At 33.5% G+C, this 24,581-nt stretch overlaps 1 protein-coding gene across 4 annotated transcripts in view; it reads left to right on the top strand.

Annotated features, from left to right (window-relative positions):
- SEMA3D (semaphorin 3D) overlaps nucleotides 1–24,581 on the top strand; it is a 206,956-nt gene that overhangs the window by 50,930 nt on the left and 131,445 nt on the right. For 2 of the 4 annotated variants that reach the window (XM_061197666.1, XM_061197665.1), the window contains one exon: nucleotides 21,246–21,436. In XM_061197666.1, the coding sequence (XP_061053649.1) occupies nucleotides 21,286–21,436 (151 nt within the window). In that variant the 5' untranslated portion in view covers nucleotides 21,246–21,285. Of the gene's footprint in view, nucleotides 1–12,901; nucleotides 13,042–19,551; nucleotides 19,578–21,245; nucleotides 21,437–24,581 lie in introns of all 4 variants that reach the window. The other 2 variants (XM_061197664.1, XM_061197663.1) reach the window with 2 other exon arrangements.

Genomic DNA, 24,581 nt, shown 5'->3' with positions numbered 1-24,581 from the left:
ATTATCTTAAATCAGATAAAATAGAATATTTGTCTCCTTATGTTAAGAAATATTATATTTTAGAAATGTCATCTCATAAATCATCTTACAAATTTAATTTTACTAATATATCAGTAAATATTTTTCACATATATACATTAAAAATTATAGGCCACATTAATAGTAGCATGTAGTAATATTTTAACTGCTCGATAATTTCAGCATGCACAGAGAGTTTAACTCTGTCGCTTTGACCTTTACCCTGGGAGGAAAAAAAGGTAGTGATTAAGTGTGTTTGTTGTTATTATTCCGTTGTGGGAATAATTGCTTATTCTGCAAAAGTACTATAAGTTACAGTGTTTACTGTCTTATTTTTTGATAAAGAAATAGAATGTGTGTCTTAGTCTAGCCACAAAAAGGGGATGATTCTGTAGCATTTCATGAATTCAAAGATGAGTATTTTTTCCTGTTTTAACATCTGTGAAAATAGGATGGATCTTACAAACAATGGTATATCATAGTTCGGCAACATTTTTTTCTTGGTGAGACCTAACATGAGGATGTACAGGATAATATATTAGCATCTTAGGTTAGATTAAATAAGGTATAATAAATAATATTAATTCACTTTCTTAGAAATGTTTTCACAATGTATTTAAAAGCTTTATTCTTAAAAAACAGCATTCATCTATAGACTCTGTGAGAAATTTCGGCAGAAATATTATCTTGTTACATTGACTTCAGGTTGTTTTAAGCCTTAGATTTAAAGCGTTTGCTGAGGTAAAAATGATATTTTCATTGTTAAAAGCATATAAATAGATATCTGTTTGGATTACAGTTGATATTTTTATGTGTTGCCTAACTCTTAGTACCATTTACATCTAATAGTTAATTCTCAGATCTCCCTTGTTGACATATTTAACACAGTGGCTCTCTTGATCACTTCATCTTCCTCTAAGGATCACACGCGGATCCAGAGCCCCACACACTTTGCTTTTCCTCCCCTCTCACTAGCAGCTTTTTCCTAGTCTTAGTTGCTGATTCTGCCTCATCTCCCTGACTTTGGAACATGGAACATGCCTGGGATCAGTGCGTGCACCTGTTCTTTCCTCTACCTGCACTCCCGCCCTTGGCAATCTCACCTCTCATAAATGCCATCTACATGCTGGAGACTATCAAAGGTGTACTTCTACCCCTGACTGCTCCCCTCTACTTCTGACTTTAATTCGCTCTTGTCTTCTCAGTGTTGCCAGGTGGATGTCCAGTAGGCAAATTTAACGTATTCAACACCCAAATCTGGGTCTCCCTGCAAGCCTCCTCTTGAGCACCCTCTCTCACATTCCGTATCTAGTCTCTCAGTAAATGGTGTTAGCTCCGTTTTCAGGTCACATGCAGAATCCGACCATCACTTTTTGCCACCTCCACAGCTAAAATTTTGCGTGTTTCATTCACCGAATTTTGACCTTTTCCAGATCTTTGCTTCAGTTTAACTTTTCTTCGAGGCCTTCTGTAAGCATCCTCTTTAAAACTGCAAGCCTCAACCAGGGGCATTCTCCATTCTTCTCTTTTTCATATTTTTTTTTCTGTAGCCCTTGTCATGGCCTGTGTGATATGTGTATTGACTACTCTCTGTCTCTCTGTACCCATCCTTAATAGAATGTAAGCTCCATTGGGAGCAGGAACATATCTATTTGTTTCTCTGTTTTATCCCCAACACCTAGAAGAGCATCTGTCACATTGCAGATGCTCTATAAGTAGTAACTGAATGAATTTAAAACTATCAGCATTACCACCATAGGAGATACTCCTTCATTCTGGCTCTCCTTTCCTCCCTCCCTCCCTCCCTCCCTCCCTCTCTCCCTTCCAGGAAAACATATCACTTGACCTGTGTTGCATACCTATGACTCATAGAGCATATACTTTAGTTAGCTGTGCATCCAAACTTAGGACAACTCTTTATAAGAAACAATTTTTGAATTCTCTTTGCTCATATTATAGTTCAGCAGTTTTTCCACAAGTATGAATTATTATATAGAAAATTATTGTATATTATGTTGAATACTTTTAAAAATAATTTAATATGTTGTTTATACAAATCAATTAAATGACAATGGCTACAAAGTAGTTCTTTAATAATGTAAAAATATCCCCTTAAGAAAAAATATTTAAACCTAAATTTTCTTTCATTCTTGAAATTCTAAAGCTTCCAAAGAAATTCCGCACTTTCAGAGAAAGTGGAGATTTGCAATAACTATTAATTATATAACAAATAGCTTGTAAAATAGTTGCCCATCTGAACTTAAGTAAATTTAATTAATGTTGAAATTTTTATACATATTTTGCATTGTCTAAGCCCTTCTTGATTTTCCTCTTCTTTATATTTCGCCAAATAAGCTATGGTGAAAACATTAATGTGTATAATGTTATTACTATATTGCTATTTATGATAATATCAGAATATTATTTACTTATAACAGTATAATTGATAAATACTGTGAACAAATATAATCCATTTTAAAAATATAGTCTTGATCATTTTGCTAATAGTTTCTCAGATTGACAAAAATGATAAATCTAGTGTTAGATATTATGTCTAACTTTTTAAGGAATGAAACTCCAATTACTTAGATTAATAATTTTCTTTCTCTTATTCATTTCACAATTGCTTAATGTCCTCTAACAGAAATATACCACGTTTGAGCATATCATTTTCTGGTAACTAGATTTTCTAATAACTGACACTGCTGTATTACTAAATTCTATTGTTCATTTCACTTACAAGTTTATGTTGTGACATTTAATAATATCAAACAAATATATTCCTTTGCCATAAATAAATTTATTACAAATTTCTCTAACATTCTTGTTTATGGTATGTTTCAACCAAAGCAGCCTAGCTATTTCAAGATGCCCCTTCATCTTCTTTTCTACAAATGTCCAACCATTTCATTTGGTTAGAGATTATGCTGACAATAGTAATTATAAAAATGAATTACTATATTTTGACTTTGCATCCTATAGTCTTTTTTTGCGAGAAAAACAAAAATATTTTCAAAATGCAAGTAGTATAGATATCTTGTTATATCAGTGTCATGTCTCTGTAGCTTTAAGTTTAAAGCATTTGGTGAAGTAAAATGTTTTCATTTTTTTAAATTTTAAAGAAAAGCAGTTAACTTGAATAGCAGTTTTTCGTATTTTATACATCTGTATTGAAACTTTTCATGGGGCTTTGTTCCTACCTGTCTTGGAATTCTGGAATGATTATGTCTGTGATACTCTTGGTTTTTCTTGAGTAAACCTGATTGTTTAAATCACTCTGAATCATTTTTGCAAAATCAAACTCAATACTATACTTAGTATATGTTATGGATATGGGGGTAAAATCTAAAAATAAAGGTTAGCACTCTTATTGCTAATATTATACTTAGAAAAGACCTTAAAGTTGCAATAGTTCCAGCTTTCATGTTTTAAAGGAAAGGACAGTAAAACCTAGAGAGGTCTTGAACTGCTATAACAAAATGCTACCAACTGGGTAACTTATAAATAACAGAAATCTATTGCTCGCCGTTTTGGAGGCTTGAAGTCCAGGATCAAGGCGTCAGCATGGTTGTCTTCTGGTGAGAGCCTTCTTCCTGGTTTGTAGCTAGTGCCTTCTTCTTGTGTCCTTACATGGCGGAAAGAGCTAGGGGGTCTCTCTGGAGCCTCTTTTTATAAGGCGCTAATCCCATTCATGATGGTTCACGCTCATGACTTAACCATCTATCAAAGGCTCCATCTACGAATGCCATCATCTTTGGACGTTAAGATTTCAACATATGAATTTTAGGTGGGTGGGGGGGCGGAAACATTCAGACCATAATAAAGCCACATAAATTATCTGAGGCAAAAAACTTGCTGGTGGCAGAACCTGGGCTCAAATTAGTATCGGGAATCCATGATGATACTGCTTTCTTCCAAAAGGTAGTCAAATATTTGTTTATATCATGATGTTTTCCATTAAAGACCAATCCATTATTACAAGAAGATGTTGCTCAGTTATGGTTGCTGTTAAAAAGAATGAAAAATTCTAGGAGGGTGAAAATGAAGTATCTTGGTTTTGCCCTTTGTATGAGGACTGTGTTGATTACACTAAGTATAATTTAAAGTAATGGAGTCATTCAAAGAATGTGAGTTTTACCATATAGTTTGATATTAACTTCCCATATATTTCAGTGTTAAATGCTTTATACATCAGTTTACGTATTTACTCCATATTCTTTACATATTACATAGGTCTTCTAACCTGATATCATCTGTATAAGTAAGTGAACACGAAATGAAAATACTATAACTGCTGTGATATCCTGTATTTTTAAGAACATGAGTATTGTTATCTTAGGTTAACTCATAAAATAACTCCATGATGTACTTTTCTTGTGCCTGAGTAGAGTTACACTGCATTTGTCGTGTTTACAGATACATTGTCTGTCAGCCATGAAATGCAATCATGTTTTATGTTGGCCCATTCTTTCTTTTTTAACTTCTAATCAATTCCATGTTGATTATCATTATCAGACTTTTGATCCACCTTTGTTAACAGCTTATTAACTAGTACTTAAGGGGTAGCATTATGTTTCTTCATCTACACCTCAATATTTTCTTTTATTCATAAAGCATGACCTATCTACCTTTCTAATTCCTTACAATACTGGGTTGGCCAAAAAGTTCGTTCGGGTTTTTGGTAAGCTGTTATGGGAAAACCCGAACGAACCTTTTGGCCAACCCAATAGTTAGGTTCTCTATCACAAATTTACATGTGATTTTCAGGTTATTAAAGAATCTCATTTATTTCTCTTAGAAAATTTATAGAACGTTGTATCGCCCAAATTCATTTAGTGTTTAATAAGTCAGAAGAACAGATTTTTTTTTTAATGTTTTCCCTTTAATTTGTTCATTTCTTACCTATCTAAAAAACATTTATTAGACTTTTACTTTGAGCCTAGTCAGCTTCTATGGGCTATTTAAGGGAGATTTGAAAGAATATACGTTTTCTGTGTTTAATCACCTTCCAATATTTTTGGAGAGACAGGAGGCGTGTACAGTTCAGGCAATATACAAGATAATTTGACTGTAAGTTAGTGTGGTAGAAAAAAAATGTGATCGTGATAGAAAGTGAATATTTTGACTTGGAATTTATCCATAAATGCTTTTTGGATGCGATTGGATCTGGGAGAGCAGGATATCATGCACAGGGAGAAGGAAATGAACATGATTTGGATGGCATGTGTTAGTTGACCATCTTGACTGGAACAGGGAGTACACATTGAGGAATAGAGAGAGAAAGTAATTTGTGTGAGGAAGGAACTGGCATACCAAGCAAGGGAGTTTATATTTTAAATTAGAGATGGCATTATGAAAGCAAACACTTTATGAAAACAAACACATCTGGAAACATCAGGCATTCCCAAGATTGTAGTCTACAGCTGGAGTCCAGAATACCAATTGTACTAACCCAGGCATATAGTAACAGCCACTTAAGGCTCCCTTAGTGACCTTGAAAATGGAGTAAAAAAATTAATCCTAGACATAAAGTAACATGTATGTTACTAAATGACATGACTGACACAGATGACAGCCTTGTTTAGTAAAGAATAGATACCGCCTTTTCTTCCCATACATATGTTACTTCTCTATTTGATAAAGAGAAGTAAGAATAGATCTGAAAGCAGGCTTTCTGATAACTGACTCTACACTAGATACGATCCAATAACACTGATCCTTTAGAAAGCAAGATTGAAGTAAGTTGAAAAAATTAACCTCTTTTAAGAAATAGGTTTATGTATGTTGCCTGTTAATTATTTTCAGAATATTTATGTGCACTTTACTAGAACTACATAATATCCCTGTTAGGTTGATGACATATTAACATACTAAATTTACGTAAAAGAACTCTAACACTCTGAGTGGTTAATTAAATTCCTGAAGATAAGATGTCCTGTAGGAGGCAAAGCCAGGACTTCCATCAGGCCTTAGGGCTTTATTGCTCTTTCCGCTACAACATGATTCTTCCCTGTTCATATTTCTCTGTGTCCTTTATAAAATAATCGCTGGAGAAGTTGACATATATTAAAAAGTCAGATTTTAATAGTAGAAGTTATATGACAGAAATCTACAAATAGCAAAATATCAAAAATGTTTCCCCCAGTTGAAAATCTTCTCCCAGTTGATGCACATTCATTTTTAGCAACAATAAGGCATAATTTATCTTTCAATGGTAATTATTTTAATCCTTTTTACAGATTTGAAGTTAAAAACATGTTTATAGACAGTTGTATAATTTAATTGCTTTAAACCTTACCATAAAATACCATTTATAGAATATAATAATTTTTCTTAAAATAGATGAACTTACAAATTTTCCCTAGGTGGGTGGATGATACATGTGCCTGTTTCAAATGGTTCAAATGCAGTATTTGAGAAATCACAGTTGTGTGCCTACTTCACACTGATGCTTATCACAGTTCCTGGCAGTCATCCCTTTTTGAGTGAGTAAGTAAAATAGTACTTACTCACTTAAACTTAAAATAGTAAGTTACATAGTAACGTTCAAAAAGAGAACTCTTTATTAGAGTAATGCAATACAAGAATTTTATTGAAGAGTGCCTGAAAAACTGATTTTTTTGAAGTGCCAAGGATAGGAAGATATCTTTTTCTCTCATCATTTTATAATCAAGAATTTTTTCCTGTTCTTTGACATTCCAAAAGATGCATGCATGCACTATTACAATGGAACTTCACATTCTTTCTTGGCCAAGACAGCAATAACCTCTACATTTCTACTTTTCTCTAAGTGGCTTGCATATTTTACCACTTAGACACTGCTCTCCTACCCCGTTTGAATCTGGGTATGTATTTACTTAGGAAAACATTTGTGCTGTGAATGTTTTAGGACTATGGTGGTTGTAAAGACAGGATGAGTATTTAAATATGTGCTTAATTTCTGCTAAGTTCAATTTTGTGCTTTGTCTTCTAGATAAAAGTCAACAATTAACAGAAGGAGACAAAGGGGAAGTATAAAGGTGATAGTAAAGAAAGAATCACATTAAAATATTTTCTTATTATAAAACTTTCTCCACTGAGACCAACGGGGATATAGGGAGAGTGAAACTTAACAAAATTTCCCAAATTACTGATGGGCATTCGCTCAGTTCCCAATAGGTACCAACAGGATTCGTTGGCAGACGACACCCAGTTGGGGGAACGGAACTATCTTAATCTGTATTAAGGAATAATCATCGTAATGGCTAATGTTTATTTTACACATACTATGTGGAGAGGGAATTTAATGTGTACTATTTCAAATCAAATAACATATCAAAGTTGCTATTTTTCCTAAATTTTGAAGAAATTCTTGTCTAGAAAGTGGTAAAACTAGAACTCATGCCCAAGCCCACCTGACTCCAGATTTCAAACTTTTTACGATTTCATGGCCCCTCTACATACAGGGGTTTTCTGCAACATTCTCAAGTGAGGTGAGAAAAATGTGATTCTGAAAACTCTTGGAAAAAGATACCCAGAAATACCAAGAATGTTCCTGACCCACTCAGTCATTCCTCCTATTTTCTGTGGATATGAATCTTTGTAGCAGACATGGGTCATTCTATTTTGATCCAAAGTTTCCCTATGTTTCTGGTACTCTTTTTTTTTTTTAAAGGGAACGCTATTTATTTATTTATTTATTTTGGCTGTGTTGTCTGGTACTCTTAAGGCTACACAGGCTTTTAAAGTCTTCATGATAGCACACAGAGGTGACATATGGAGATTTTTGGCTGCTTCATCACCATACATCATATAAGTGGGCTGGTGAAGGAAAAAGGAAGAGATCAACTGCTTCTTTCATTTATTTAACACATATATGCTCATCTCCTATTCCATGCCAGACACTGTGCTAGACTTTGGGGATACAGTGGTGAATGTGATTCATGTCTTTGCTTTCATGTGGTTTAAAAGAAGTACATGTGTCTGCAGATGGAGATTACACTTGTTCTGGAAGGTACAAATGCAAATCTTATGAGATGTAGGGAATGGCCTAAATATTATTTGGAAACATTTTTTAAACTGTGATTTTACCATACTATAACAATTTACTCTTTTGAATACTTTGAAAAAGTACAGCAGTTATAATTTAAAGCTACAGTTCTTTATGTGTATAAACTCTTTTGGCTCTTACAATATCCAAATAAGCTTTCAGAAGTAACCTTAGGTTGGCTTACCCTCAAAACTGTTTCTAAATATTAATCTCAGTTCCAAGACTTTTGTCAAACACATTTAGTAACCCCAAATTGAATATTCTAATATAAAAAGCATTTATTTTTCACTTGGCCTTTATTATTATTTTCTAACAATTTCCATGTCCAGTAAAGCAAGTGTGTTCTTTTGGTTAGGATTTCATTTTGGCAGCTCATGTCGCCAGTACTCAACAAACTGGAAATTCAGAGAAAATAACGTATTATTATTCCTGCAGCATGAGATCTTATCTTATCTACTTGTGCATGGAAAAAACTTACATTGTGGGATGAAAGTTGGGAACTTTAATGCCAAATTACACAAACACATTTGCAAGCATGATAGGAGTACATGGGAGTTTCCAGGTTTCCTTTTAAGTTTCATACCCACTTATTATCTTTGGAAAAATAGTTGCTATCATAGTTCATGGAAAAATGGCGGAACTTTAAGTTAACATTTTTTGAGAGCTACCTATATGCCACACAAGGTCGTAAGTGCTTTCCATGCATTATCTCATTTTATTCTTGTAACAACCATATTTAATAAGAACTGAGAATCCTGTTTTACAGATGAGGAAACTGGACTTAGAGAAATTAAGTGAATTCTTTCAGGATGTAAAGCTGATAAGTAGCAAAACGGGGATTACAGCCCAAACCATCGCAGAGCCAGGGCCTAAGCCCTTAAGGCGGTGTTACCCCTGGGAGATTCAAGAATTTTGTAATAGTTGCTATAACACATGGTAAAAATAAATGAGGTTAATTATTGAGGATTTTGAGAGATTACCTAAAGTGAATTCTGTATTTTAAAATCCAGACCACAGTGCTAGTTTCACTTACGAGTTAACTTCAGAGGTTATATCGTAGGAGGTGATATGATATTTTCTCTAAGAGAGAAATATGTAAAAAATAAAAGTGAGCACACATCTGTAGCTGTGTGCTCAACTCAGGAATCTCCTGCTTATTCTAATTGAGGCAGAAAGATTTGGGATGGTCATTTATTTTTTATCTCTTTACTTATTTATTTATTTACAGTCAGCAGTCTTTTATTTGTGTACAAGGTGCTCTGCCACTAATTTCTGTGAGATCTCGGGGAATCGCCGCGCTTGGTTGCTTAAGCTTAAAAATGAATGGGTTGCAAATGAGGAACATTCTACAAAATAAGGAATCAGTACAGTTAAAAAATATCAGCATCGTGAAGGACAAAGAAACTGAGGAACTGCCCCCAATTAAAGAAGGTTTAAGAAACAAGGAGACAAAAGGTGTGATCCTGGATTGGATCCTAAACCAGGAAAAGACATGAGTGGATCAATTGGCAAAATTTAAATAAGGTCTGTAAATCAGTTGACAGTATGATATCGCATTTAATTTTCTGGGATGGTCATTTAAATCCACTTTTTCAGGTACAGCTGGTAAGGATGGGATTTAACACAGCCCAGAAACTGATACTAAATTTACACAATGTTATATGTCAATTATATCGCAATAAAAAAGAAAAAGAAAAATGAAACTGATACTGGTAGATAGGGAACTAAATAAGGATGGCAAGGAGAGTGGAAGGGAAAATTGGATAGCCAAATATTCAGCACACGACTTTAACAGAACAATCATCCAAAAAAAAAAGCAAAATATATTTATATAAGAAAGACAAGAAAGGTGTTTAGAAATAACAGGCTACCTGATACAGAAGTTGAAATTTCTGGTACCTTATCAGTCTCACTTCATAAGACGGCAGCCAAATCCATTCTTCACACAGCCATATGGCTCATGCCCTGGGCAATTGCAAGTTACTTTTAAAATACAAATGTGTTAGTCTAGGACCTACTCTCTTATATGTACTAAGAGAATGTAGGTAAAAGGGATGAATTCACCTTTACCCATGAGCTTGTTAACAAGGTCCACACTATGCTTCCATATTGCATATCTGGTATAACTAATAGTGTTTCTGAAAGAAAGTGTTATAGAGTCATACTCGAAAATACGATATCTTCATATGAAGGTATATATAAAGTTTAAAACTTGTGTTAATTATAAAACAATACTCTATCATTTTACAATAATGCTATTTGGTCTATACATTATTTTTAGTTTTATTAGTGTCTGATCCACATGAATTGAAATATGCATTTTGAAGACAGTAAAGCTTATGTTATACAAACATTAAATGCTTATGCAAATATGTATTTGAATAATAATTGAATATGGAAGGAATTTTTTAATATATGCTTTTAATATTCCATCTTAGGGCTAGTAGATATATGAAGATGATCTAACATGCACGATAGCTCTTTGAATATGTGGGAGAGACAACCTCAAATCTGGTATGCTGTAAATACAGCAATTTTGTAAGCTGTTATAAATAATACTTGGCATGTTTGCAGATCTGGAATGGTTTAAATGTAATTGACTTTTTAACTTTTTAACTTACCTAAACCTAATTCAGTATTAACATAAGGTCTAATTTTGTTCTGCTTTCAGTCAGGAGATATTGCTTTCCTATTTTCTGGGTTATTATAGTCAATAAACTAAAAATTATTTTTGAGCTCCTGCTATATATCAATGTTTTACTGTGTTATGATAATCATAGGATGTTAATAATGAAGTTAGATCAACCACATTTTGTAAGCTGTTATGAATTTCAAAATATACTTTATAATAAATAACAATTTTAAGGTTAGTAAAAAACTGTAAAAAATTGATCTTGGATAAAATATAACTTTTTAAACATTTTTTCATGCAAGAAAATTCTTTTAATTAACTATTTAATACTTTACATATGTCAAAGGATGTCAGCAACTTATAAAATATAAAGTATGTAAACTTCTTAAGTAGCGTCATAACTGGACAGGGTAATTTTTTAAAGAAAGTGAAACGTAAAGAACACTGATAAGAGTTTGCGAAAGGTCTTTTTACCTATTTTAAAAATAAAGGTGAGGGGTAGGAATGGAAAACAGTACACTGAATTAAATAGGATAGATGGATAGGATAGATGCAAAAAAATTAAAATGTGTATGTAATGTATTATCCAATATAAAGGATATATTGAATTGTAGCATATGTCATTACTATATTTTGAATACACCATTGAGTATAGTATATCCTTCAATTCTACATAGCCCGCAAGGTTATTAAAATTCCCTGTTTTCCCCTTTGAAGCTAGTATCCTTTCTGGAAAAGACACCAAAAGAAGCCTAATCCTTTTAATCTTTTAATACAAGTGAAAATCTTAAAGTCAAGCATTATACATATTCACCAGTGTTTATTCTATTTTGATTCTATTTGTTATATGAAGTTATTATTTGATTGGATATTTAGTTATTTTCTCTTTCTTAAAGAACTACATCATTTAATTTATTTTTTCATTGAAGTATAGTTGATTTACAATGTTGTGTTAATTACTGCTGTACAGCAAAGTGATTCAGTTATATATATATATATATATATACATTTAAAAAAATATGCTTTTCCATTATGATTTATCATAGGATATTGAATATAATTATCTGTGCTATACAGTAGGATCTTGTTGTTTATCCATTCTATATATAATAGCTTACATCTGCTGACCCCAACCTCCCACTCCATCCCTCCCAAATCCCCTCCCCTTTCGCAACCACCAGTCTATTCTCTATGTCCGTGATTCTGTTTCTGTTTCATAGATAGATTCATTTGTGTCATATTTTAGATTCCACATATAAATGATATAATATGGTATTTATCTTTCTATTTCAGACTTACTTCACTTAGTATGATAATCTCTAGTTGCATCCATGTTGCTGCAAATGGCATTATTTCATTCTTTTTTTTATGGCTGAGTAGTATTCCATTGTATATATATACCACATCTTCTTTATCCGTTCATCTGTTGATGGACATTTAGGTTGTTTCCATGTCTTGGCTATTGTGAATCGTGCTGCTATGAACATAGGGGCACATGTATCTTTTTGAATTACAGTTTTGTCCAGTTATATGCCCAGGAGTGGGATTGTTGGATCATATGGTAATTCTATTTTTAGTTTTGTGAGGAACCTCCATACTGTTTTCCATAGTGGCTGCACCAACTTACATTCCTACCAACAGTGTAGGAGGGTTCCCTTTTCTCCACATCCTCTCCAGCATTTGTTATTTGTAGACTTTTTAATGATGGCCATTCTGACTGGTGTGAAGTGGTACCTCACTGTAGTTTTGTACATCATTTAATTTAAATGAGTAGCACTGGAAGCACTCCAGATACAATTGTATCTTATCCTTCATGACAAAATTCAGACCATCACTGATTGTCCCCGCTTAAGCCATAGAAATGAAGTTTGTTTATTTACTTGCATTGTCATTTGTTTGTCTTGGTGGTAACCTGTGATTATTTTCTTCATTTATCTTTATACTTTTGGAAATTATATAATAGTTCCCTGAGAACTCTTTATTTTACGGCCCTTATAAACTCTAGGTATATGTTCAGGTCATTATTAAATGTCTTTAAAACCATAATTTGCTTTTGTACTTAAAGAGAATCTTAATAGAAAATTAAATCAAATGCAGTAATTTAAAAATGGCTAATACACATTGATCACTTACTATGTACTGGGCGTGGTGTAGTACTTTACATCATGGTTTATAATCCTTACAACAAATGAGTTAAATACTGGTATAATCTACTATTTCAGATGTGATAAGTGAGACACAGTGAAGTTAAGTAACTTTCCCGTGAATAAACAGGAGGCCAGCGGCAGACCTGGGCTTTGCGCCTGCGTGCTCAAGCACCATGCCACTCTACTTCTGACATGTCCTGGAGGAGTTATGGAAGGTATAACTGGGCATGTTTAGAACTATAGGTAGAAGAAATTTAACAATGCAATCATATAAGTGTACAAAAATGAAAATTATAATATTAGTTTATGTATAATAGTTACAACTTTATTTTCAAATTATTTTTAGCATTTTAATAGCAGAACTAAACCAAATGTGAGAGTATGGACTGGGTCATCGTCTTGGGAACTTTTGAATTTCTGGTAATAGCTGGTAGATCATCTGTGGCAAAATTCAGAGTTCTATTACAGATAACTGTCTTCAGAGACCCAGCCCTTTTCTGGGCTAGCAGCCCCTACAAAGAGCATGTGCAAACTTATCTTGTAATATTTGCCTAAGAAAGACACAATAGTCATCAGTTGTTGAATTCAATTTGCTAAAAGATAAATTTTAAAATATTAATGACTTTCACATTTAATTACATTAAAATTGTTATTTTATTTATTTATCTATTTATCTATCTATTTACTTATCTATTTAATTTATAGCAGAGTAGGGTCAATTATCATGAAATTCAAATCTGATGTGACGACTGAGTTTCTAAATTCTGCATATGAACTTAGTTCCCTTCACATGCTGCCTATTTTTATTCCCAGATAGTTTTATGTTTATGAAGTGAATTATTTAAACTCTTCTTGCTATGCATATGGAATCCTTACATTGCTAGAAATGTTTATTTCCCTTAGGCATTTCATTAAATAGTGAAGAAAGAAATAAATTGTGTTCATGTGTTTAGCACATCCTTTTGCTTTTTAAAAAAGTCATTTAACTTATCATAAGTGTTTTGGTCTCAGAAGTACCTGCATTCCTGGAGAATTTATGGGAATATGAAGTTCAGGGTCACATTTTTTCTGCTCTGTCCTGTTTTTCAGATTAAGAAGTTTGCTTTTAGATACTGGAGTTGCTGGTAATTTGACTGGATTTCTTGGTCTGTTTATTTAAAAGTGTTAGGAGTTTTAAAGAGAATCCTTATAATTGTTCTATATCACATGCCTTAAAAACGTAATTTAATTAGTTCATTATTATTTACTAGTTTCCAGTAGTTACAACCTTTAGATCCTAAATTAAATATAGTGTGAACCCATGTTATAATTTAGTTTTACTATAGGAACTTACTTTACTATTTCCTATACATAAGTAGTTTTATATAATAGGTTGATATCATTTTTACAGCTTGGCAACTAATAACCTCTGTATATTGTTTTTGAGGATATGATGAATCTCTTGTCTCACAGTCCTGTAAAGTATCCGCTAAGCAATAAAAAAAAAACTTTGTTTCCTTCTTGTAGCATAACTAATCTTTTCAATAAATATTTTTAATTGGAAAATATAACATACACGTGAAAATTGTAAAAAACAGCACCACCACACAGGTCAGGAAATAAAAAGAAATTCTTAACTGTACATGTTTGTCTGTCATTCCTATGCTGGTGCTGTGCTCCTCTCTGCGTGTCTTTGCACTGCTCCGTCCTTGTTGTAAGCGCTGCTGAAGTAAAAGCACCATGAGAATATTTTTAAGTGTAATAAGATACCTACGTAGCTTTGAAAGAAAAGCTACATGAGATGCACAATTATTTCTGCTGATACAGAGACCATTGGGCCAATAAATTAATTGGTATATAGAAAATTTGTGTATTCGATCATTGAAGAGTCAATTTTTTAAAAGATTTAAATCCATTTATTGCCCACATAGCAGAAATAGTAGATCAGTATTATAAAGTCTGGGAAAATTTTTATTGGGCATGTAACTCAATGTCTAAATTAATAGCTAAACGTGTGCTTTAGGAAAGAAAGTTAAAACTTTTGGATATTTACCAGAACATGATTCTGTTTTGATGCTAATGATATTCCTAAAAGATAAAAGGAATAAAATAGAGAAACTTCTCAATAACAGACACATGGTTAACTCTTTTTATTTCAAGAAACTATGATCGTTTTGCCTTCTTAATTACAGTAATTCCTAATCTGCTTTATTCAATATTTCATTTACTTAAAAATCTCTTTTTAAACTGCAGAGGGCACGTATCAGAATATTTGAGGTGTAGGATGTTAAGTTTTAAAAAACAATCAGTTTAAATAATATACATTTATATTTTGAATACAAAAGGCAGACATTAAAATTTGACAAGATATCCTATAATTCTCAAAAAGTATATCAGAATTCCAAAGCGTGAGGGATAAGGTTATCTTGGTCATGAAAAGATGCATGGATCAAAATGCTCTCTAGAAAATGAGAATTTGGAAAGAAAAATCTTAAAACTTTGAATTGTGGATTAATCAAATTTAAAGAGAAACAAACTATGATTATGCTGTTGTTGCTTTCTCTGACCCAACAAATTGATAACCATTAGTGATCTGCTTTGAGTAGCCAATTAATATGAGATATAGGCTAAAGAAGATGGCTAGCAAAGTCATTTATAGTCATGTCTTATTAATTTTTTCTAACTGTGTTAATTATTTGAGCAGTTTGGGCTTCGGAGGCACTGATTTCTTTAGGACTTCTTTACAATGTAAGCATGGTTTTGCTGTTACTGTCATGTTCAGGAAAAAAATGTAACCCATAATATTAAATCTAACATGTTACACATGTATGTTCTGAAATCTCATTATTCTATTATTTTTTATTGAGCTGGATTCATTAGAGGTAAGATCATGGAGAATTTGATCTGGCTCTAAGTACAAGGCTATAAGTCTTCCAAACTCAAGTAACATGTAACAGTGGTGCTTTGGTGAGCAGGCATTTATACAATATACTTTCATTGTATTTTAGAAATACAAACGTTGTGTTTAAACCACTGCAAAATAAAAATGGAATTACTGTAATTTATTCTTACTGACATAGAGTGTGGCATGTAAGTCTCTTTTTTCATGATCTCTGAAAAATCAGATGGTCTGACAGACTACTTTGGAATATATCAATTGATGAAGAATTCATGACATCTGAAGGCAATGAAGTCTATTAATGGACAGTTAAAATTCATCAACCAAAAGTTCCTACACTATAAATTCCATCCATTGGTAATAATACTGTACACTTGAGCAGTGATTGCATACCCTCGATGGTACTAAAGTAGTAGAATATCATGTATATTAGAAAACACAGAAAGAGAAATTGGAAAAGGATGACATAAAATAAATGTAAATGACAATTTTAGCATTCCAAGCACCATTCCAGTGAGCCTTCATTCATCCCACTTGCATTCTGCTTTGCTGTCACTGCACTTGATCAATGGAATATAAGATATCTCTCTGCAAACATAAAGTTTCTCCTTGTTTGCCTATGTTGTCTCTTTGTTGTTCAAGTTTATTCTATAATTTCTGTTTGGTTCTTTGTCACTATGTTCCATGTCCCTGCCAGGAAGTAATGTTACTAAATTGATCAGTCTATGTACTCTATAGGAAAACCATCTGATCAAACAATAACTCAAAAATATGAGTTACAGTTAGGCTAAAGTGAGTTTATACTGGTAGTACCTTTAATTTGGGGATGGTCATAGCTCTTTGTGTCTCGTGAGTTAGATAAAAAATTCTCAAGTGACCTCATGTGCACCACAAAGGTATGAAGAACAAATAGCTCTTTATAAATTAAGAAATCAAGGATTCTTTTTCTCCCTTCTCCAACCTACACACACACACACACACACACACACACACACACACACACACAAGCACACACATACCTGAGAAATGATCCTACGTCTAAGTTCAGGGTTTTCAGGTGTGAAGACTTATCATGTATTTTCTTTTCCTATGCATATAGTCTATTTTTTCACTATAATTATACGTTCTTGCAACAAATAGATATAAATAAATAAGAGAAATCAATGAAGTTCACATGCAAAATTTTATATTCCTTGCTCCTCAAATAATATTTTTGACGATTTACCATCCATCTAATAAGTTCTGGACTCTTTGTATTCCTTTGGGAAATGGCATAAGGCCTTCTTGAGTGTGAGATTATGCATTTGGAGCTCTGATTTAGTGGAACAGTGTGTAAAAATCTCTCATAATCACAACACTCCCTATTGGCTCCACATCTGAAGATCCCCAAGAGTGCTGTTTGTCCCAGTGAACATCTGGAACAGATTACGTGCAGTTAATTGGCTCCAGGTCGAGCTTGTTACAGACAGTAGCATGCAGTATAACCTATGCAATTCACCAAATCCACCCACTTTAGGTTAAATCACACCTACTTCTCTCTATAATTCCTCCCAGATGCGGGACACACACACGTGTAGGTACAAAAAACACACACAGACACACACACACACTGACATGCACTGGAAGATAGCAAAATATCAATAGATTATTGGAGAGGTTGTTGGCAATACATTTAACCCATAAATTATCTCAATTAAAAGATTAACTATTGAATTCAAAGGATTGTTGGGAGGAAATACAAAGAATCAGGAGCAGCAGGTTATAGAGTGATTGTTTTATAGGAGAAAAATATATAAAGTTTAAAAAAAACGTTCCAGGAGTTTCAGAATTTTTGTTTTATTTTGTCCCTCACCCTTAACAAATGGTTCAGCACGTGTGGGCACTTATCGGAATGTCATACTAGCAAGGAAAGCAGTGCTTTGATTTTTAAGTTATTTAACAATATTAATGAGTTAGGTAACAAGGAACAGTGTGACTACTGTTCATTGGAAACCAAAACATCAATCTTCTTAACTTATAGTGTTGGACCACAGGGCATGTCTTAGCGATTAATGACCAGTTGGAGGAGTAGATATCTCAATACATAGCTAAGGGCCATTAACCTCAACTGGTCATTAATTCACAGGAAATGTCCTGTACTGAGGTCATTATTGCTAATAAAATGCACACACGGAAAGTTTCCTCTCTTTCGCGTGTGTACATAAACATACATTCACATTACATGCATTGTTACATGTCATAAAAAAAAGTAGTATTACATATGTCCAGAAGCTCAGAAAAACTAAACCTAATGAGAAGTTTAATATACTTAATCTCTATATTCAACTAACCTTTCACTCTTTTTGGAGGGTATGGGTAGGTGGAAGGATACACGTTTGTGTGGCAAAGCTGTGGAGCTGCTGTGATCAGATACCCATTTTCTGCTAACATGTGGACATAGGGAAAAGTAAAAGAAACAGGCAAGTGGGATTAGAGAAGCACTGATGAATATGGATGAAACCAGCACATATGATCTAAGACCAAAGGCAGTGTGGAATAACAGCATCGTTTGAGTCCTAATATTGTATATTAGGTACCAGAACAGGCATGAGGCACATTTAAGCATTAGGCCGAATCCCTCTTTGGTTTCCTCTCTCTTTCACTCCACTGGATTATGCTACATTGTCTCGCCCTTCTCACGCCTATCATGCTTCCAGCTTTTCAGGAACCCTTAACTAGGTATCATTGTTACCTGGAAATGTCTCTTTTTGCTTTTTATTCTCCTTTCTCTGTCCTCTATGAAACTATCCTTGTCTTACTTAAACCTATATGATACTCCTTTGAGCTGCCTTCCATAGCATCTTATAAATATCTCGATTTTAGCAATTATTTCATGATACTTTATTTGTGTATAATCAACTGCTCCTTTCAAATAAGAATCTTATCTTTCTTCTCACTTTAATAAATCATTGGAGATGAGTTATGGTGTTAATGACCGTAAGTATATGTGTATTATATATTCTTAAATGCATATTCTTATTTGCAAAAAAACAGTACGTTTTTAAGGAGAATCTGTAACTCAAAGAATGCATCTCTGTTTTACTAGTGTAAATGTAAAATTGAAAAGTTGCAAACATGCATTTCTTAAGACAGTGAGTAAATTAAAACTCACATAATTTAAAACTAATCCTGATAAATTTTTCTGTAGACCAGTTAAGTGACTCTGTTTTTTGCCAATAGCATATGCATTTTCCTACTAGTTTTGAAATAATACAACTCTTTATTTTTTAAGAGTTTGTTTTAAATATGTTATTTACAGAAGGGCTTTATTAGTGTTTTATTTGAAAATATATATTACTGAAATTTTTAAAACTAGAATTTTCATTAAGGACTGCTGATAGTGTAGATCTTTTTGGTCAGACAGACATTCCTGTTTTCTCTTAAATTATGTCATTAGGTGAAATCATCAAGAAATGTCAAGTAAATGTGAATAAAATATGTTATGTGTGGCAAATGTGAATAAAATATGTTATGTGTGACACATTCACATATGTCAAGTAAATGTGAATAAAATATGTTATGTGTGGCATACGATATTCTTAAATGAGTATCTAATTCAACTTGATTCTTTTCATTTGTAGTAATCTTCTAAATCAAAGAATTAAATATGCATGGATTACACACAAAGACAGAATAGTTTGGTACTTCCTATGGGTAATTAAAGTAACTGAGAAAATATACTTTATTAAGCATTCATATTCAACGTTTCATGAAGAAACAACATACCATTTGTAGTCTATTCTTAGAATGTTTGTCTTGTATAAAAGATTAATACATCCCTATATTTTATTTTATTTCACATTCCCAGATTGATCTTAACTTCTGCGATTTAAGGTAAGTTTAAGGAAACTTGATTCAAAGTCATTGAGGCACTTTAGTAAAGAGTTGATCTACCATAAGAAAAATACCCTTATTTAGACATTCTCTTAAAACTAAGCCATATAGACATAAAGTATTTATTTTGATATTAAATAATTACAAAAATACTAAAGTATAATACATTTTTATTATGGCTAAAGCTGTTACCAATAAATTATTGGTACTTGAAGCAGGTACCACATCTGGAATCCTCCCAGGAAGTACGCATAGCAAGATCCTTTCTGTGGGCTATTTATTAGAAGATGTCGAGGAGAAGTTGAAGACTGCATCAAGAGTTGAAGGTCACTTGATTCTGCCATAATGAAAAGCACCTAAAGACTTAGGGGCTAAGGAGGCTGATTCTAGCTGAAGTCCAGAACAAATGTTTTAATCCATCTCTTATTTGCCACAAGACCTTGAGAGAATTATCAAACCCTGTACCTCAGTTTCCTCATCCGAAAATGAGGAAAATAATTACCTATCTTTCTTGACTGTCATTAGCATTGATTAAAAAATAAACGGAGGCATATTAAAATTTTTAAGAGTTTATATGAGCAAAAATCAATTTGAATTGTGCGGCACCAAACTGGAAGTGGTTAGGAGCACTCCACTGATAGGATATTAGGGGGAAGACTTACACAAAGAAAATTTCGGAAACAAAGAAAGGAAATTATTTTATTGGCTATAGCTTAAAGCCTAGTTAACTGTTTGGTTGTTCTTAGCGTTCTGAGTTCATAGCTTTGAGGCATTTACAGGCTTAGATTTTGTTTGATTAGGTAGGCTACCATGGCATTAGAGCCACCTCAGTCTAATGACCTACTTGTTTAATTAATTTAACAGCATTAAGTGATTTAATTTATGTAACACACTTCTTAAAAAAGTATCTGGTTCATGTAAATACTCAACGAATATTATTTGTAATTATTATTACCAGGCTTAGTTTGAAATATGTGTGTTTTGATTTATTCCATGTCTTAACAAAGACAACCAAGGCAGCTTGTTTATGGCAACCTAGTTAATAACCACCACCTCTTATAAACCCTTTTATTTTACAGTTTGTTTTTATATTCAGTGCTGCCCTGTGTGGAGTAGTATAGGTTGCAGGTAAGATTGCCTTGTCCCAGGCCTAAAGTCTATACTGGTGGCCCTGACCTGATCATGTCCAGTTGTCCCAATTTTAGGTGAACTGTTAAAATATTTTTTGTCAGAAACAAAAGAACTCTCTCAAAATGACAGCTTTTATTAAATTTTGCTTGAGGGTCTTTTCCTTTGAGGATGGTATGGGGAAAGTGTAGGCTTCTACCAGTATTCTTATCTGATCAAGAATTCATCAAGTTGCAGAAAGAATTTGTCACTCCTATATTTGCATGAAACAAAACAAAACAAAAACTTTAGTAGAAGAATAGTTGCTAATTAACATAAGTAGTTGAATTTTTAGTTCTGTACTCATGTCCTCTGAGTAAAGCCAGACCTGAATTTTATTACTCAGTTCTGATTCGTTTCCCTTGCAACAATTTCTAAGAGCAGAACAAGAGAGAAGGAGCAAGCATTTTTTTAAATCTACATACATTCAGAAAATTATAATTTAGTAAGTGTAGGAAAATCTGCAAACTGCTATATTAATAGTTCTTTTCTTCTTTTTAGATTAAATTAACGCTGTTTGAAACAGAACATTGTTTTCATCATGATTGTTACTAAAGATGAGAGACCAAAGTCCAGAAACCATGATTTTTACCTTTTTCATGCCCTGATGATGCTAAGCATGACCATGCTGTTTCTTCCAGTCATTGGAACGTCTAAGCAAAATATTCCACGACTCAAGCTAACCTACAAAGGTAAATGTGTCAGTGTTTTTCAGGTTGCCTTCGCTTATTTAGAAATGCATACTGACTTCAGTGAAATGTTTGTAGTATTGGCATCAGTTAATAATAAGATTATTATAGAACGCAAAGCCCACTGATTCATTATTCTTGGTGAAGAAAATAGACGCCAAAACTGTTCATGTATGCTTTTCAGTTCATTATTTACAATTTTTAACTACTGATTAGCATAATTAAGAAATTTTGGTCAGCAAGTTGTAGTCAGTTTTTTTTTTTTTTTTTGGCTATGCTGCGTGGCATGTGGGATCTTAGCTCCTCTACCACAGATGGAACCCGCGCCCCCTGCATTGGAAGCATGGAGTCTTAACCACTGGACCACCAGGGAAGTCCCTGTAGTCAGTTTTATATTAAAATAAATCAATACCTATGTATGGTCAGGCCACTCAAGATAGCTGTTCTCTTGCTCTCTGTAAGTCCCCTGTTCAACCAGTGCCTGCTTCACCTATACCCTACTCACCTGACAGACCTTCCTACATGATTGCCCCATGTCCCAGCTAATGATTGCTCTAATTTTAGCCACCGTGATAGCCTATCAAAGGGGCAGTTAGGGGCGGGCCCCTCTGCTGGTTTCCCTGGTAACTGATGAGCCAAACTGCCGTCAATTTCCCTTATAAGTGGTAACCTCCCCCTGCCCGTGGGGGTGAAGTCTGCTTGCTTTGTCCTGCTTCGCCATGAGCCGCCGCATACATGGTGGGGTGTTGCTCCAGAACCTTGCTTCAGACATGTAAGATCTCCCATCCATTAAACCATTGATGTCTCTGTCGCTGGCTCCGGGCTCTTTGGTCTTGAAGCTGGGCAAGCACAAGCCTTGTAGGCCTGTGGGGTGCAGCTCAACAGCCTAAAAATAGAAAAATCATTAATTCTATACAGCTGCTACTAATTCGTTGATCCTTAGTATTTTTTAAAACAGTAAGATATCTTCAAATATATTAAACTAAAATACCTTGAATATCTCAAGCATATACATATTTTATTGTTTAAAAAATAGTCTGTGTGAAAAGCTTAAAATACAGAGATGAGAAAACATTTAAGAAATGAAATCTACTAAGCTAATTGTTTTTAAATGTTTAAATTAGTATGAAAGCAAAGTTTATATGCTAATATGTGTTTATATGTAAGTGTAATATATCAATATATATATCGAGAGAGAGAGAACGAGCCAAGTTTCATGCTCAAAGATTTCTTTTTTTTTTTCTGTAATATCCCCTTGGCTTCTTTAATACCTAAGTAACGAGAGGAATGTAGGGGACTCAAACTCCTTTATTCTGAACTTGGCGGGTAAAAATTATGCTGGCAGTTTTAATCTTTAAGACAACTTATTTTCAGCTCAAATTAAATATCAATAATAAAAGCAAATTTGATGTCTAATGTAAGCTTAAGTGGAATTATCTTATTATACTCACTACACATTTCATATGTTGGTATTTGTTTGGAATTTATACCTCATGAATTAAAGAGTTAAGGTAACATTATTTTTGAGTTTTTATATTCTCGAATTTCTAGAGCAGCGACAACTAATCTATGGTTAAAAAAATTCAGGACATTGCCTTTGTGCAGCTGAGGGAAGGATCGAATGGAAAGGGATATGAGAGGAAACTTTCTGGGCTTATGGAAATGTTCTCTATCCTGATAGAGATATGGATCACCCAAGTATATAATATGGACTTTTCACAACCCATCATATTACACAAGTCAGATTTGTTTGCCTGTTTTCAAAATTTATCTTAAGAACAGAACAGAAAACAAGTATGAAAAGCCAAACAATAAAAAAAAAAAAAGAGAGTGTGAAAATAGATTGAACGGAAAAAAAAAGGAAATACTACCTGGTTTCTGTGATATAGTGAATAACATGAGCATTGCATTGATGAGAGTGGACAATGCAAAATAAATTAGACTTGGAAAGAAACTTTAATAATAGTTAATAGTTACTCACTGAGGATTCATCATGAGCAAAGCACTGGTATAAGGAATATGTGTGAATTATGTCATTTTATCCTCATCACCACCCTGTGAGGTGGGGATTATTATCATCTGCCTATAAATGAGGTTATTGAGGTACTGAGGAATTAAGAAATTAAGGTTTCAAATTAGTTGGTGGCTCAGCTCCTGAGTCAGCCCCATGCTTTGGAGAGCCTGGGTGCCTAATCATATTTCTCACACCCTAGACAAGAGCAGCAGTTCTTCCCTGAGGCACTTACCTACCGAAGTGAACTTTAAAGTTGACAGAAGCATCATGCTGATATTTGACTAACTGATTATACGATTTCAATTGTCGAAATTAAATGGAGTTGAAGAAGACCACACGCTCATGGTAGCCAAAAGAGATTTACAGACTTTGATAATCTTATGGGAAAAAGGGAGATTGTCATTGTGCTAATTTGTGTTCATAATCAAAATTTTATACGAGTGACTGTAAAATATTAACTCAAATGTGGTAACTTGATCATTAGAAGATAACAAATCAGTTCCTAAAAATAAAAAAATTAAAAAACATTAATTTTATGTAGCTGCTGCTAATTAGTTTATCCCTAGTTAGAGGGTTTTTTTTTGGTATGAATCTATGTTTTTGTATTAATACTTGGAATCAACCATATAAGAGTTCAAAATCCTGTTTTATTTATCTCTCTGTAGATTTTCACTCTTTCCAGCACCTAGTACTTATATAAAAGGAGAACTGGTATAAATGTTGGATTAAATGCAATAAGAACTATTCTTTGGATGGTTCTTATATTTAGTATACTTTCCAAATATTATATTTTTTAGATATTTATCTACATGTAGATTATCTATTGATACATGTCAAAAGCAATAGCAAAGACTGAATGCAGGGAAGGAATTTTAAAAATCTCTCAGCTCACCCTCAGTACACACACACACACACACACACACTCACACTCACTACCCCCTCACCCCCTCTCCCCCTTGTCCCCCCTTTCTCCTCTCCCTCCTCCCCCTCCCTCTCTCCTATAGCGCCCTGTGGCTGCTGTTGCCATTCATTGCCAGATTGTATGCTAATAATAAAGTAAAGATCTTGGCTAGGAGAATTACTGACAATGCTTACAGAATATGCCTCTTTCCACCTATAAGAATTTGGGGACTT

The sequence above is a fragment of the Eubalaena glacialis genome, chromosome 8, assembly GCF_028564815.1.
Source record: "Eubalaena glacialis isolate mEubGla1 chromosome 8, mEubGla1.1.hap2.+ XY, whole genome shotgun sequence".
In the NCBI taxonomy this organism is placed as follows: Eukaryota; Metazoa; Chordata; class Mammalia; order Artiodactyla; family Balaenidae; genus Eubalaena; species Eubalaena glacialis.
This window is presented reverse-complemented; position numbering and strand designations above follow the sequence as displayed.